The 14,448-nt window shown below is 31.7% G+C and overlaps 1 protein-coding gene across 3 annotated transcripts in view; it reads right to left on the bottom strand.

Annotated features, from left to right (window-relative positions):
- Positions 1-14,448, bottom strand: part of LOC106868246 (zwei Ig domain protein zig-8) — a 363,647-nt gene that overhangs the window by 97,743 nt on the left and 251,456 nt on the right. For all 3 annotated transcript variants that reach the window (XM_089360695.1, XM_089360696.1, XM_052972069.2), the window contains exon 5: positions 12,686-12,721. In XM_089360695.1, coding sequence (XP_089216821.1) covers positions 12,686-12,721 — 36 coding nt within the window. The remainder of the gene's footprint in view (positions 1-12,685; positions 12,722-14,448) is intronic.

The raw sequence follows: 14,448 nt of genomic DNA, 5'->3' as shown, positions 1-14,448 counted from the left end.
AACAACACCACAGAGAAACACTGAAACAGGTTAATTCCTTCATCTTAGTTGCAGAATATTATGCCACATCAAGTGTTTAGCAGCTATTATCAAAAGTTAACAATGTGATAGCCAATGTTTGGATAATAAAGGACATTTCTTCATATCTAAAACATTTCACAGCATACAAAAACACAATGACAACAACTTCTAATAGTTAACTTATCTAGTCCAGAATAAAGTTTCAGTTGACCAAAATTTCAAAAGGAAATTCTTTTACTCAAGTTTTGCTATGCACTTAATCAATTGTAAAAATGACCACTGTGTTAACAGTACTAGTTGCCATTTTTGAGTGAAGCATTTTATGTTTAAAATTTCTTTCATCTCTTCATTGTTCTGAAAGTTTGATCAGACATCCAAAGTATTCAGTAGCATAAAACTTAGAAGCAAATCAGGTTTGTTTTACAGCACAAAGAGTTGGTTGGATTTTCCTCTAGATATCAGGAAGGAGTGTATGGAGAATTTAATTCCTGCTGTAGTTGTAACATTCCAATTCTATCATGGTTCTTTTCCTTTCCAGAAAAGTGGTTACAATATGAATGATCAGTTTAAAACATGAAAAACAATACTAACATTTGGAAGCATCTTATAAGCTCTATTTTCGCTTTCAGATGCATTCTTCAGTTAAAATTTGATTTTAAGTTAATCATTTCTTATATAACAAGATTGTTGATAATTACTAATATGTAAACTTCTCTCTTCTTCATTAACAATGAACATTGTCTAACGAGTAATCTACAATCTTTACAAGTATAATTTTATGCAATAAAATTTATTCAGTCTTGTCGTATTCAGAAAGTTTTCAAAAGAACACATCTAACAATCAAAATACCAAAATTTTAAAACATAATTTGTGCTCCGCATTATTTCTATAACCATGAAAATATAGCCCTTCATAAGTTTCAAGAAATCACAGCATTGATTTCTTATAAAAATCCCATAAATGAATAGGTAAGGCTAAAGACAAGGAAAATAACTATGATATCTAAGTTATACTATATATTATTTAATGTCCATGTTAGCATGGGTTGTACGGCTTGACTGGAACTGGTAAGACCTGGACCCACACCAGGCTCTATTGTCTGTTTTGGAATGATGTCTGTGGCTGGGTTCCCTTCCTAATGACTACTTTACAGCATGCACTGGGTAGTTTTTATGTGGCACCAAAAGAGTCATCAAGTAACTTGCAAGACAAAAACCTCTTCAGCTGGAAGTGGGGAGAAGTAGTGAGTTGGGCAGGGGGTGTGCTTTGTGCCAGTTGATGAGAGATTAGAGGTATAAAGGGACAGGGATAGGTGTCTATATATATGTATGTATATATATATATATATATATATATTGTCACTCAAACACTCTGAAATGTTTGTATTGGAGCTTCCTGCACGAATGCCAAGCAGTACAGCATGTTGTTTTCAAATTTCTGGCAGAGTGAATTGCGTCATAATACTGTTTTTCTCACAGACAGTACCCAACTGACCCTATTATACCGTGTAGTCGACAAAATAATAAACAAACAATGCACATGTACAAAATTAAAAATATAAACTGGTGACAATTCACCCATCTCACTCTGTGTATATATATATATATATATATATATATATATATATATATATATATATATATATATATATATATCCTTTAATTTTGTTTACAGGAAACATTTTGAACATGCATATAAAAACTCCTGTGGAGGCACATAGCCTAGTGGTTAGAGCAGTGGACTCACAATTGAGGGATCGTGGGTTCAAATCTCAGACCGGGTGATGTGTGTGTTTATGAGTGAAACACCTAAGATCCATGCTACTCTATCATCAAAGGAGTTTCTATATTGTTGCTAGACTTGTTATAAAAACAGCAGTCAAATCTCCCTCAAGTCACACCCTACTTTCTTACAAAATAGCCAAGTAGCCTTCAAATCAACCATACTCTTTAAGACATGATGGATAAGGTAGCCTTAAATAATATTTTTGAAAATATTATGATGTAATCATGGTTAGAATGCCATTTGATCAGAGGGCTGATGGATTAAAGATGACCTGGGGTTAAACAATAACAACATCTTAAGTATAACTACTAGAGAACAACGTACCATATGAAGACAACAATTATGATGTGAAGTCAGACACTTGTGGACACAGATGTGGATATCGAAGAAATGTAAGAATATATCAGTATTGTTCATACATTTGACTGAGAAGAAGAGAATATGAATGTAAAACTTCATGGAAGAGAAATTGCTGTGACCCAGATGTTTCCAAGCTTTTATGATTGGTGGGAAAATGGGAAGAAGTTATCCTCAGAGGCCTAGCATGAATGCTTACAACGGATGGATTCTGCGGAAGGTACCCAAAGGCTCAACGATGGTGCTAAACTGGGTGGTGAATTAAATCTATTACCCAGAAAGATTGATGATCAAATATTCACTGGCATAACCTTTTGTACAAAATGATAATACCCTACCCTCATAGATCTGCAAGCAATAGATGAAATCCATGCCAGCTGTGTTTGAAATATCAGCCTCTCCCACATCAACTGCAACAAACTTCAAAAAATTCAAAAAAAAAAAAAAAATTAACAGTATATAACAGGTAGTATAAATACGACATTGTACTTTCCCATCACAGTGATGTTAAAATACGGTGAATATAGTCCTGATGAAAGAACACAAGTGACTTAACATGTGCTGATTCACAAAAAAAAAAAAAAAAAAAAAAAAGGAGTCAAATCTCCCTCAAAATCTTCCCTATCATCTTATAAAGGAAAGGTCACATTTGTTAATTTAGAACTGGATGGTGTTCACTGCCTGAAAGAAAAAAAGATGTCTGGAATACTTTTAATCAGATATTTGTTCAATTTGGGCTGACCTGAAGTTAAATAACAACTACCATCAGTAAAACACACAAGTCAGCTAGGGAACTTCTATGTGGTTACTCATACTGCAAGAAACAGCAGTCAAATAACCCTCAAACCACATCTTACTAACTTAAAAGGAGAAAGATGTATCTGATAATGTCTTCCTGGATGCACAGGTCTTAGAAAAAAAAGAAAAAAAAGAACAAAAGAAAGATACAAAAAAACTGACAGTCTTTGAGCTAAACAATGACAGCAACCAAAGTACATAAAGTGAGACCACATTGACATGCAAGGAATGTTTGTAGATCATGCTAAAGTCTGTTTTAATCACACATTTCCTGAAGCTACACATTCAAATCACCTGAAATTCTCATAGATATAATACCATCACGCCAGAACATTATGATAAATGTATCATTGTATCTATCTAGAACAGAATTTCTGCAAGTTAACTTCAGTAACATCTCATCTTAAGTTTATTTTTTCATGAAGTCATTTCGGAAAAATTATGCATAATTATCAAAAAAGAGGTGAAAGGTAAACATACAGTGATGTTTATAGTGAACATATAGTTTTTCTTTTGCCTTGCTGTGAAAAGAAAATACTGTAGTACGACCACATTTTTGTCTCTGTGACCAGAAAAAGGAGACAGACTTGACTAGTTTTTCCTTTCTTTCTTACTGCTTCATCAGTGACTGATCACTCATTTTCCCACTCATAAATTAAATAGTAGCTTACAACTATTTTAGTATATATAAACTTGAACAAAACTAAATCGATCTGCCTTAATTTTCATTAAGATATTACATCTGTTAATAATATTTAATTAAATGATGATGATGAAGTAATAATAATAATACATGTGCCCTTTTAAAGCCTAGCCAGGCTCACGGGCCCGGTTTCCCGGTTTCAATGGCGTATGTGTTCCCCAGCTGGACAGGACGTCAGTCCATCGCAGCGTTACTCATTTTTGCCAGCTGAGTGGACTGGAGCAACGTGAAATGAAGTGTTTTGCTCAAGAACACAACGCGTCGCCTGGTCCAGGAATCGAAACCACAATCTTACGATCATGATGCTAACACCCTAACCACTAAGCCACGCGTTCCGCGATGATGATGAAGTGCACAACAACATTTGGATAAACAGAGATATAAGGTCGAATTATGACTGTGTGTTTATAGTAAACATGCTTTTAACTTAGTGGTGAAAAATAGGTACTTTTCAATTTCAACCAGAAAAATTTACTATAAATACACCCATAAGTTTTAACTTATATCACTATTTATCCTAATGCTGTTTGGTGCTTCTCTCTATTAAACATTTCCAAAGCTTGCATTTGTGATTATTTATATTAAATCAGGTCAATTTAATTTTATCCAAGTTTGTATGTACTGTAAACAGTTCTCAGCTACTATGTTCTCTATAGTTAAGAAAATGAGTAACAAAGCAATAAAAACACTGAAACTTGACTTTTTTTCTGGTCATAGAGAAATAAGAAAATGTGGTTTAACCACAGTATGTTCTTTTCATAAGAGAGGTTAAAAATGTGTTTAGTATAAACAAACACTCATAAATTTACCTGACATTTGTATAGATATACAAATACAGTGTAGGACACCTGTTAATTATGCTGTTGTCTACATTAAAATGTCACCAATTTGTAATTATCATTTAGATGAAATGGTTTGCAATTGATAAAATAATGGTAAACAGTATTTAAAAACAAATTGCTCTTCCTACATGTTCAATGGATCAACTTGCTGGGTATAACAGCCAAATGTCTATCAAAATTACAATCTACCATCATAAAGAAGGAAGGGCACTTTAAATAATGTAGTTCTAGATACAAGCCTGAAAATAAGAGGGGATGATCATGGCTGGAATAACCTTGATCATAGATCTGTTTGATCATGGTTGACATGAGGCTAAACAATAACAGCAACAACAACAACAATAATAGCAACAACACTACATTGTTTGATGAGGTAATGAGGTGGGTGGGGGCCCAATATGTGGTTGTTTGACCTGCTAGAAATAGCAGTAGAATTTCACTGAAACCACACCATACTGTTTTAGAAAAATGATGTGGTATTAGATACATTGTATCTGAAAAGAAAAAAAAACCCAAAAAATAAAAGAAAGAAAAATAGACAGAGTCAGTCATGACTGGAATGCTTTTCATCATAGGTTTCCTGGATCAAGGATAGTCTGGATATAAACAACAACAACAATGATAACAACAAAAACAGCAACCACATTATTTGATGAAAATATGTCTGATATAACAGAAAATGAGATGTTTTTCAAATTTCAGTTCTAAAAAGACCACAGACAGATAACGCTGCAATGAAAACACTTTTGAGAGAATGACTTCATTGAAAGTTAATAATTGACTATAATATATCATATAGTTACAAGGATAAAATGATTTGTGATAAGACTGCTTGCATGTTTATAAATAAGTGGTCTGCAATGCTATAAATTTAGAAGATAAAGTGAGGTGGACGATTGGCTAAAGAAACTATTTCCAGAAATGCGAACAGCAGTTTTAATTGTTGAATGATTAAAGCTCTTTCTTCTTCTAACATGATTATTAAAATCTTTGTAGTTGCCTCACTGAAGGGGTGGTCGTGGGAGAAATGGGAAATTATAGTTGATGTTTAGATATGGAGTAAAATGAAGATATTTTCTGAATGTTTGTGTCTATTCCATTCATCGTTTGAATTAACAGATAAGCACATAAATAGATGTCAGTGAACAGTTATGATATAGATACTGCACTTCTAGAGTAACATGAATTGTATTGGTGATGTGCAACACCTGTGTGAGTTTTGTTCTAACTGATAATAGATTGTAAAGTTATGTGAAAGGGGAAAAAGTTATTTGACCGAGACCAATTGTAGTTCTGTTTGGCAATAGAATCTAGCTTGTTATTATGTTACGTGACTGTGGAAAGGAAAAGACAGAATAAAATAAAACAATATAGATAGTCCATAGAAAAAGAAAACAATAATGGAAATGAAGAAACTGACAGGAAAGGAAAAAAAGTACGAAAAATGTTTTGAATTTTTATAATTATTTCAATAATCATAAATATTTCCAATAAATGCAATTATTTTGATAATCATAATTGTTTCAATAATTACAATTATTTCAGTAATTACAGTTATCTCAATAATCACAATTATCACAATTGCTTTAATAATTACAATTATTTCAATAATCACAAGTATCTCAATAATAATTACCTCAATAATTACAATTACTTTAATAACACAATTATTTCAGCAATTATTTCTCAATAATTACAATTATTTCAATAATCCCAATTACTTTAACAATTACAAGTATCTCAAGAATTACAATAATTTCAATATTTACAATTATCTTAATATCATACACAGTTACTTCAATGATCACAGTTATTTCAATGATTATAATTATTTCAATAATCACAATAGATATGGGGAATATTCATATGGTAAATAAAAATAGAAGATAAAAACATTTGACAAAAATTACAAACTCGAATGAAGGTTCTGACAAAGCATGAGGTACTTTTTCTTAAAGAGATTGTAATCTAGAAGATTAGATATAACCTAGCATATACAGGTGATAGACTGGCAGAGAAAATACTTTGCAGCATTTAGTGAAGGGCTTTTATCTTCTTATTTCAAATCATGCTGAAGTCAACTTTACTCTTTATCCTGCTGAAGTCAGCAAAATAAGTACTAGTGAAGTACCAATGTTGATTTAACACAACAACTGAGAGCTCCCTCCACCCAAGGTTCCTTCAAGCAAGAGACTGTAGGTGGAAAAAAAATCTACTTGATGTTGCTTGCATTTTAAGGGCAGATAATGGTGTGAATCTAAATGGCCACATTGTTCCTGTGAGGAGCAACAACCCCTAAGTATTATTAGCTGGGATGCACAGTACACATCCATCCGTTATGCACCTCGACAAAAAAGTTGATAGAGGAAGAAAACATGAAGATATTACTGTTGCTTATTTTATGAAACCTGATAGAAGAAATGAAAATTTGGTTTTTATTTAAGGTTTGGTCACACACACACACACACAAAACACTTGCCTAAGGTATCACATTTTGTGACTGAACCTGAATCCCTGTGACTACAAATTAAAACTTTTAATTACATACTCATATTTGCACCATTATATTAGAAAAATATGAAATGCTTCACAAATTTAACTGACATTTACACACTTATAAAATTTTTATTTGTCAAACATGTCAGTATACGAGAGGCTAAAAATACAATGAATAAAAAGAGAAAAAATAAGAGAACTGTCTGTGGTAGACTATTTTTATATTGCTTCAGACTCTTTTCAACTTATTCAAAACAGATGCAGATATGGCTGCATGGTTAAGCTATTTGCTTTTGCAGCTACATGGTCTCACATTCAATTCCACAGTGTGCCACTACAGTCAAATGTCTTCTAGGTTCAGGTCAACCAAAACATTGAGAATGAAATTTGGAAGCTTATAGAATGAAATGTTCCTATTCTAGGTTTGTAACCTTAATGTCACAATCACTTAAAAATGATTTTCTGATCATTGAATGAATTTGGTAGAGTCTTGTATGGTTTCAAGCATTTCTGCTAGGTCCCACGTCTCAGGTTGTTTTACTTCTTTTCTCTAGATTCAAACATACCCTGAAAAGGGGCAGGGTTTGTTTTCTCTGACTAGCCAATAGTCAAAAATATCTGATTTACTACAACTCAACAACATATTAATAGGAATCCAATTATATGACAGTGAAACTAAACATTCTTCCTAGAAAACTAATGTACTTTCAAATGATTCGATCATATGTTTCCTAGCAACACATTTTCAGCATCATCTTGTATTCTATGTGAAGTTACTTGCACTCTTAAATCATTTAAAATCTAGTAAAATCTATAAATGTCATTGCAATACCTGAAAAAGTAAATGTGCAAATATTTCACACAAACAAATGTTTTGTTGCTATTTTAATAGATTTTACAGACAGGGGAAAAACAAACAGCAAAATTAGCTAACTATATACATACAAACATACGTATAAATATGTTTGTATATAAAAATAAAAATAAATATACATAAACTGTATGTGTATAAATGTGTGTGTATTTATGTATGTGTGTGTATATATATATATATATATATATATATATATATATATATATATATATATATATATATACACGTATATATAAATATATATACATATGTAAATATGTGCGTATATATATATACACACACATGTATATGTATATATAAATATATATATATATTATAGATATCCATATGTGTTATATATATATATATATATATACATATATATATGTTTGTGTGTGGGTAAATAATTGAATATAATGGAAACAAAAATCTAGCGCTTTAGTTGATTATGCATTTGTGTAAAAAAAATTAGAGAGTTTGGCTTGAGGAAAATATGACTGTATAGCTGAAAAGTCACATTCTATATAGGTGAATAGAGAAAAGAAATAGCGGAGGGGGAAAAGAGGAATTATTATTTCCTGTAATAATTATCTGAAGTCATTAAGGAATAAAAAAAGTGTCAACATTAAATTAATATGCTGTTTATTCTTATCTATAATTTGGTTGTTTACCTCTTTTAATACCAACAACTTGGAAGGTGTCCATATCAAAGTGTTTGTATTTAGATCAAAATCTCATTATAATATAAATGACATCATGAGTTCCGTTTAGTCAATGCCAGCATCTGTGATGCTGTAGAGATTTTATTTAACCACTTCAATATGTTATCATGCTGTAAAATAATAGAAAAATATAGGCTATCTACTCATTTGGAATCTAGTCATGAAATGGTTTTTTGGAAAAAAATGTACTTTAATACTACTGATGATTGTCTGTTTCAGAAATACGTTATCTTGGAGCAGACGTGCATGCTGTCAACTGATTATAAAAAGACAGCAGTACAAATATTTATATATTTTTATATTCCTAAGTAAACTGTAAATAACAGTTTCAAATTTTGGCACTAAATCAACAATTTTTATAAGGGGAAAGTAATAGCTAATTATATTAGCCACCAGTGTTCAAGTGGTATCAACCCCAAGAAGGATGAAAAGAAAAGTTGACATCAACAAAACTTGAACTCAGAAGATAAAGAACAGAAGAAATGCTGGTGCAGTGATGATTCTGCCAGTTCACTGACTTTAACCTATAAATAACAACAACAAATCATTGAAGAGAGTTAACTAATTAGTGACAAGATAACCTCTGTGTGGTTGCCTGACATGCTAGAAATAGCAACCAAATCAAACCATACTGTCTTACTGAAAGACATTAGATAATGTGGTTTCCTGGATTCCTTCTGTATAGGAAATAGACAGGATGGTCCCAGCTGGAATGCCTTTAATCATAAGTCTGCTTGATCAGGTCTGATCTCGGAGCTAAAACAACATTTTGCAAATGATATAGTGGACAATGTACCAGTATACACTATCCCATAATAAGAAAAAAATGACCATGGCTAGAGTGTACTTGATCATAGGCATGCTTGATCAAAACTGGTTTGGAATGAAATGATGGGGTACAAAAGGCCTGGTTGGAGGCCCAACCTTCCGAGTTCTTTTATAGGGCCTAGAAAAACTGAAGGACTGCTGCAATAAGTATGTGAACCTGAGAAGGGAATATGTTGAATAAAATCATAATTAACTGACCCTCCTGTATTTTCTTTTACCCAAAGCCAGGAACTTTTCAATACCCCCCTCATATATCAGCAGAACAACAAAACAAGTAGCAATCAGCTTCTGATCTCCCTCAAATCACGCCTTACCATCTTTAAAAAAAAAGGATATACACATTGGATAGTATAGACCCAGATACAATATGGAAAAATGATAGGATAATGATAGTTATAATGACTTTAATCACAGCTTTACTCAACCAAGGTTAACCGGGGGGGGGGGGAGGTTCAACAAAAACAACAAGATGACTTAAGCACAAAAGAAAAGAAATAAAAATTTAATGTACTGAAGGAAATAATTCAAATGGTACGAATATATCTTATAATGAAAGCTGCTTATTAATTATTTTTGAGTATGCAACTTTTACTAGAAGAAAGCAATCATTTCTGTGAAGAAATTTTGTATACATCTAGTTTTAATATATTTTTATCAACATGTGGTTTTGAAATTCCTTTTACTTTTGAAGATTTCTTCTACATGATTCAGCCACAAAACTAATCTTTATTCACTGTGATATGGTTATTTTACACTATGATATAGCAGTTTTTAACACTTCTGTTTATACTTTAGCATACTCTAATTGGGGTAGACTTATGACAGAAGCAATCCACGGCCTTTTATTTTTTAAGGGTCTTTGAGATTAGTACGAAGAAGTGAAGAAGTTATCCTCAAACTAGAGCCTTAGCCTGAATTCTTGTAACAGAAGGCAATCTACAAGAGATACTTAAGAATCAGACATTAGTGCTAACCTGAGCAACAAATTAAGTCTACCAACCAAGAACTGAGAACCAAAGTAGCCAAAACAAATATCACAAGGTACCTTAACTGGTCCACCACACAGTGAAGTAGGGGGCGGATTGTGTACCTCATAACTCTGAGAGTTATGTCAATGAAGCACAAGTTCCTGGATGGGCCTCCCATGTTGGACAGATCAATGGATAGGGGCCAGTCCAATAAGGACCACTTCTTTCAGAGGTGAAAATGAGTTTGCATAGAATCAACATTCCTAACTAGAAAAAAACCCAACATAATTGAAGTATTGATGACAATTCAAAAAATTATAAGAATTTGGAGAAGAAGGCATTTCTCAGGGAAACATGACCTGTTAAGTCCTGACCTGGAACCCACAAGGGTGGCACGAGAGGTTCTAAAAATAGCTGGAGACAGGTTACTGAAACAGAGCTAAAAAAGCAGAGATCCAGCTGGATCCAGCATGAGAGCAACAGGGAAAAGTTATTGATGGCTTATGCTCCATAGGGAGTTTAGGGCTTAAACAAAGAAAGTATCTCATCCATACGCTAACAATTCAGTCAATGCTCTGTCGTGGTTTGGTACTTTATTGACCCCAAAAGGATGAAAGGCAAAGTTGACTTCAGGGATATTTGAACTCTGAGTACAGAATATTTTGTCTTGGTTTTCAAGAATATTTCTAAAGATGGCAAAATGTAATTTGAAAGATATTTGACAGGTTAAATGATTAGTGTGCTACTTTGTCAGCTCATTAAAGTTGTTGTTTGACCCTAGTTAAGCACTACCATTTGGCTTCTGACCATCCTGTCTTTATTCTGACATAGTTTGTATCTAGGGTTACATTATCCAACGTCTTTCTTTTCTTAAGATAATAGGGTTTGATATAAGAGAGAGAGAGAGAGTTAGCTGCCTGCTATTTCTAGTTGCTTTTAAGTTGATATTAATAACAGATTTCACTTGAATGGTTTTTCCCAAGCAGTCAAACAGCTTAGTACCAATACTACTTAACTACTATAATCAGTATTTCTAATATAAATTGGCTAGACATCTAATATTTCAGAGAAATATAAGAAAGTGAAAGTTATATTGTTCCTAAATCAAAAGAAAAGTTAACGATTGCTGTTTGGTTTCATATCTAGAATAGCCTGGAATACATATAATCTCTCTTTGATAAATTGCTAAAAATTGATGGTGATGATAAATCATTTCAGAGAAAATAATTACAGACTTTTGGTTTTCTAACTCAACATCTTCATATACTAAAATGCTATGTCTTGAAGTTAGAACATTCTTCTACTGTATATATGTATTTATTCAAGATGAGTTTACAGTGATGACTGTTTTCCGAAAACAAAAAAAAAAAAAAAAGCAGGAAAAAAAAAATCAAAAACAAAAGACTGACAATGTTCTGCTGTAGTGATTTTACTTTTCTCTGTATTGTTTATCAAAGTGACATTTTCTTTTATTATAAATGGCTTAGTTAGAGTAGAAAGGGTAGTACCCATGATGCTTTTTATTAGATGGAAGTGAGAAAATAATCTCAAAATGGAAAATCTGGCTAGATTGGTTTGAAACAGCATGGGTTCTGCTAAAGGCGCTCATGAACCAGGTGAACATATTTAAACTGGGTTACATATTAAGATAGAGAAAAATAGATCTCTGTAAAACTAACATAAAAATTTTTAATTGAAAATGTATAGCATATAAACAGTTAGAGCTAACTACATATTAGGTTAATTTTAAGTTATTCAATAAAGCAAAGCTAATTAGTATTAAAAAGCTAATTAGAAATAATTATGCAATAAGAAAAAAAAAATCAATATCAGCTGAATTGCTAATATTTATAGGGGTTCGGCAAGTAAGGGGGACAATTCAGGAAATGTTTTGGTCTTAGTGAAATAGAATTTTCTCTGCACTTGCTGAAGCAGTGATGAAATAATCTATAAATAAACATACAAGAGTGTACATTTGTTGGGATAGCAAAATAGAATAAATGGTTCAGAGACACCATTCACAAGAAAAACAATAGTTTTGTTAGTGGTAACATATTTAATATCAGAAACATTGAAATGTTAACTAGAAGAAATGTTAGTACTGACTTAACTAGTGATTTTTCATGTGGATTGTGTCTCAGAATATTTTATTTGTTTCTTAGTTGGCTTATAAAATAAGATATGCAAATTACTTCATAAAAAAAATAATAATCATATAAAAAATAACAATGTAATTTAAATTTTTTTCTAAAACATTTAAACTAAAACAAATCATTTGAATAAAAATAAATATAAAAGTTTTGCTCATTACCTCCATCTGAACCACCACCACCACCACCTTTCCTTCCTGCAAAAAATAGAGAGAGAAAAAAAAACATATACGATAAATTTTGTTATAGAGATAGACACATAATAAAATAAAACTTAGGCTAAATTTCTCCAAATTCAAAGAAAAAATAGTCAATATTTTTGATTATTTTGATTAAGTATTTATAAAACAGATGCTGAATATATTTTTGTGATTCCTTCTAGAATACTTAAAATTTTTACTGACTGAATATTGTTTTGTAGAAATCTCCAAGTCCTTTTGTGCCCATACTTTTCCTGTAGATATTAACCTTCTGAGGCTCACATTGGACATTAGAAGCATCACTTTCACCTGACACCCAACAGTCTGGGAGGGCCAACAAAGGTTTTATGGGCATTGTTCCTCCTTCTCCCACTTGCTTATATCAGTAAAAATTATAAAATGTATTAATTAACCAAACAGATGTTGAATCTCGACTTACATAGAAGTTAAAGAACCTTGTTTTTACATTCATAAATATTTTCAAAATATTTTTTAAGGATTATTTAAAAGTTAATGCCCTTTGCAAGCATCTGAAGCTGGGGAAGATTGATTAAAAGACTATAACTAATGAGATGTTGCAACAGGAAACTGTGTTTATCCTCAGACAGGATATCAAGTTTTGCCCATAAGGCACCACAATTCCCTCTGAGCTGTGTACATTTTCATATGTAGTTTCTAACCAGTGCACAAAAAGTTAGTTGTCTAAAGTAACGTAGAAATAATTATATTTATTACACATTCAGTGTGGACATACATTTGTCATAGGATAGCTTTTGCTTAAAATAAGAGTGTTGCAAATATTGTATGGTAACCTTGAGAGAATATTGTATGGTAACATTGAGAGAACATTGTATGGTAACATTGAAACTTTACCATAACCATTGCCTGTTAAATATAAATGGCAAGAAGAAGTCTTCATTTCATATGAATACTTCATAAAGTGTCATTCTGATAAATGCTAAGTTTTTACATAATATTCCCTTTATTTGTTAGTTAGAAGTGAGTTGATGAGGAAAGCATTTCTAAATGTTCACTTTAGATGAAATCAGCAATATTTGATCTTGGAGAAATTATTTGCCTATATACATAGATTTACACATATGAAGAATATAGGGAGAAAGAGAGGCTAGAGAATAGTGATGACTAATGTGTGTGGTATGATGGGAATATGTGAATGTATACAAAATGTGTGTAGATATATACAGAGATGCTTATACCCAGGAAAATAGGAAGGAAATAGTAAGAAATATATAGATAGAAAAGAAAACAGAGGGATAGAGGGGAAACTAAGGTTTAGAGCAGTGGTTTTCAAATGATCTGCCATGATATTTAAAATTGTAATTTAAGGATTCAGAAAATTCATATTAATAATTATTTAATAAACAAATATAATTAATAAGATAAGGTAAGCAATATTTTCTATATTTTTTTCTAAATATTTAACATTTAAAACAAAAAAAAAGTTTTAAATGTTAACTTTCCATGTGAAGAATATCATTATTTTTTTTGTTTTTAAGGTTTTGATCCATTGTGTGTTATGAAATCTCAGAAATGGAGAACCAAGGATGTGGTTCCTTGAAAAAGGAACTCTCACCCTAGAATTAACCTAAAATTGTGTCCCTTTTGTTGTCATCACAAATCAAGAATTAAATGGGAGGGGAGGGTCAACATAATTTAACAACTAAAAATAATCTTTAATTAATTAAAATTACACCTGTAATGAA

The sequence above is a fragment of the Octopus bimaculoides genome, chromosome 12 (genome assembly GCF_046866305.1).
Source record: "Octopus bimaculoides isolate indiv1 chromosome 12, ASM4686630v1, whole genome shotgun sequence".
NCBI classification, from domain to species: domain Eukaryota; kingdom Metazoa; phylum Mollusca; class Cephalopoda; order Octopoda; family Octopodidae; genus Octopus; species Octopus bimaculoides.
This window is presented reverse-complemented; position numbering and strand designations above follow the sequence as displayed.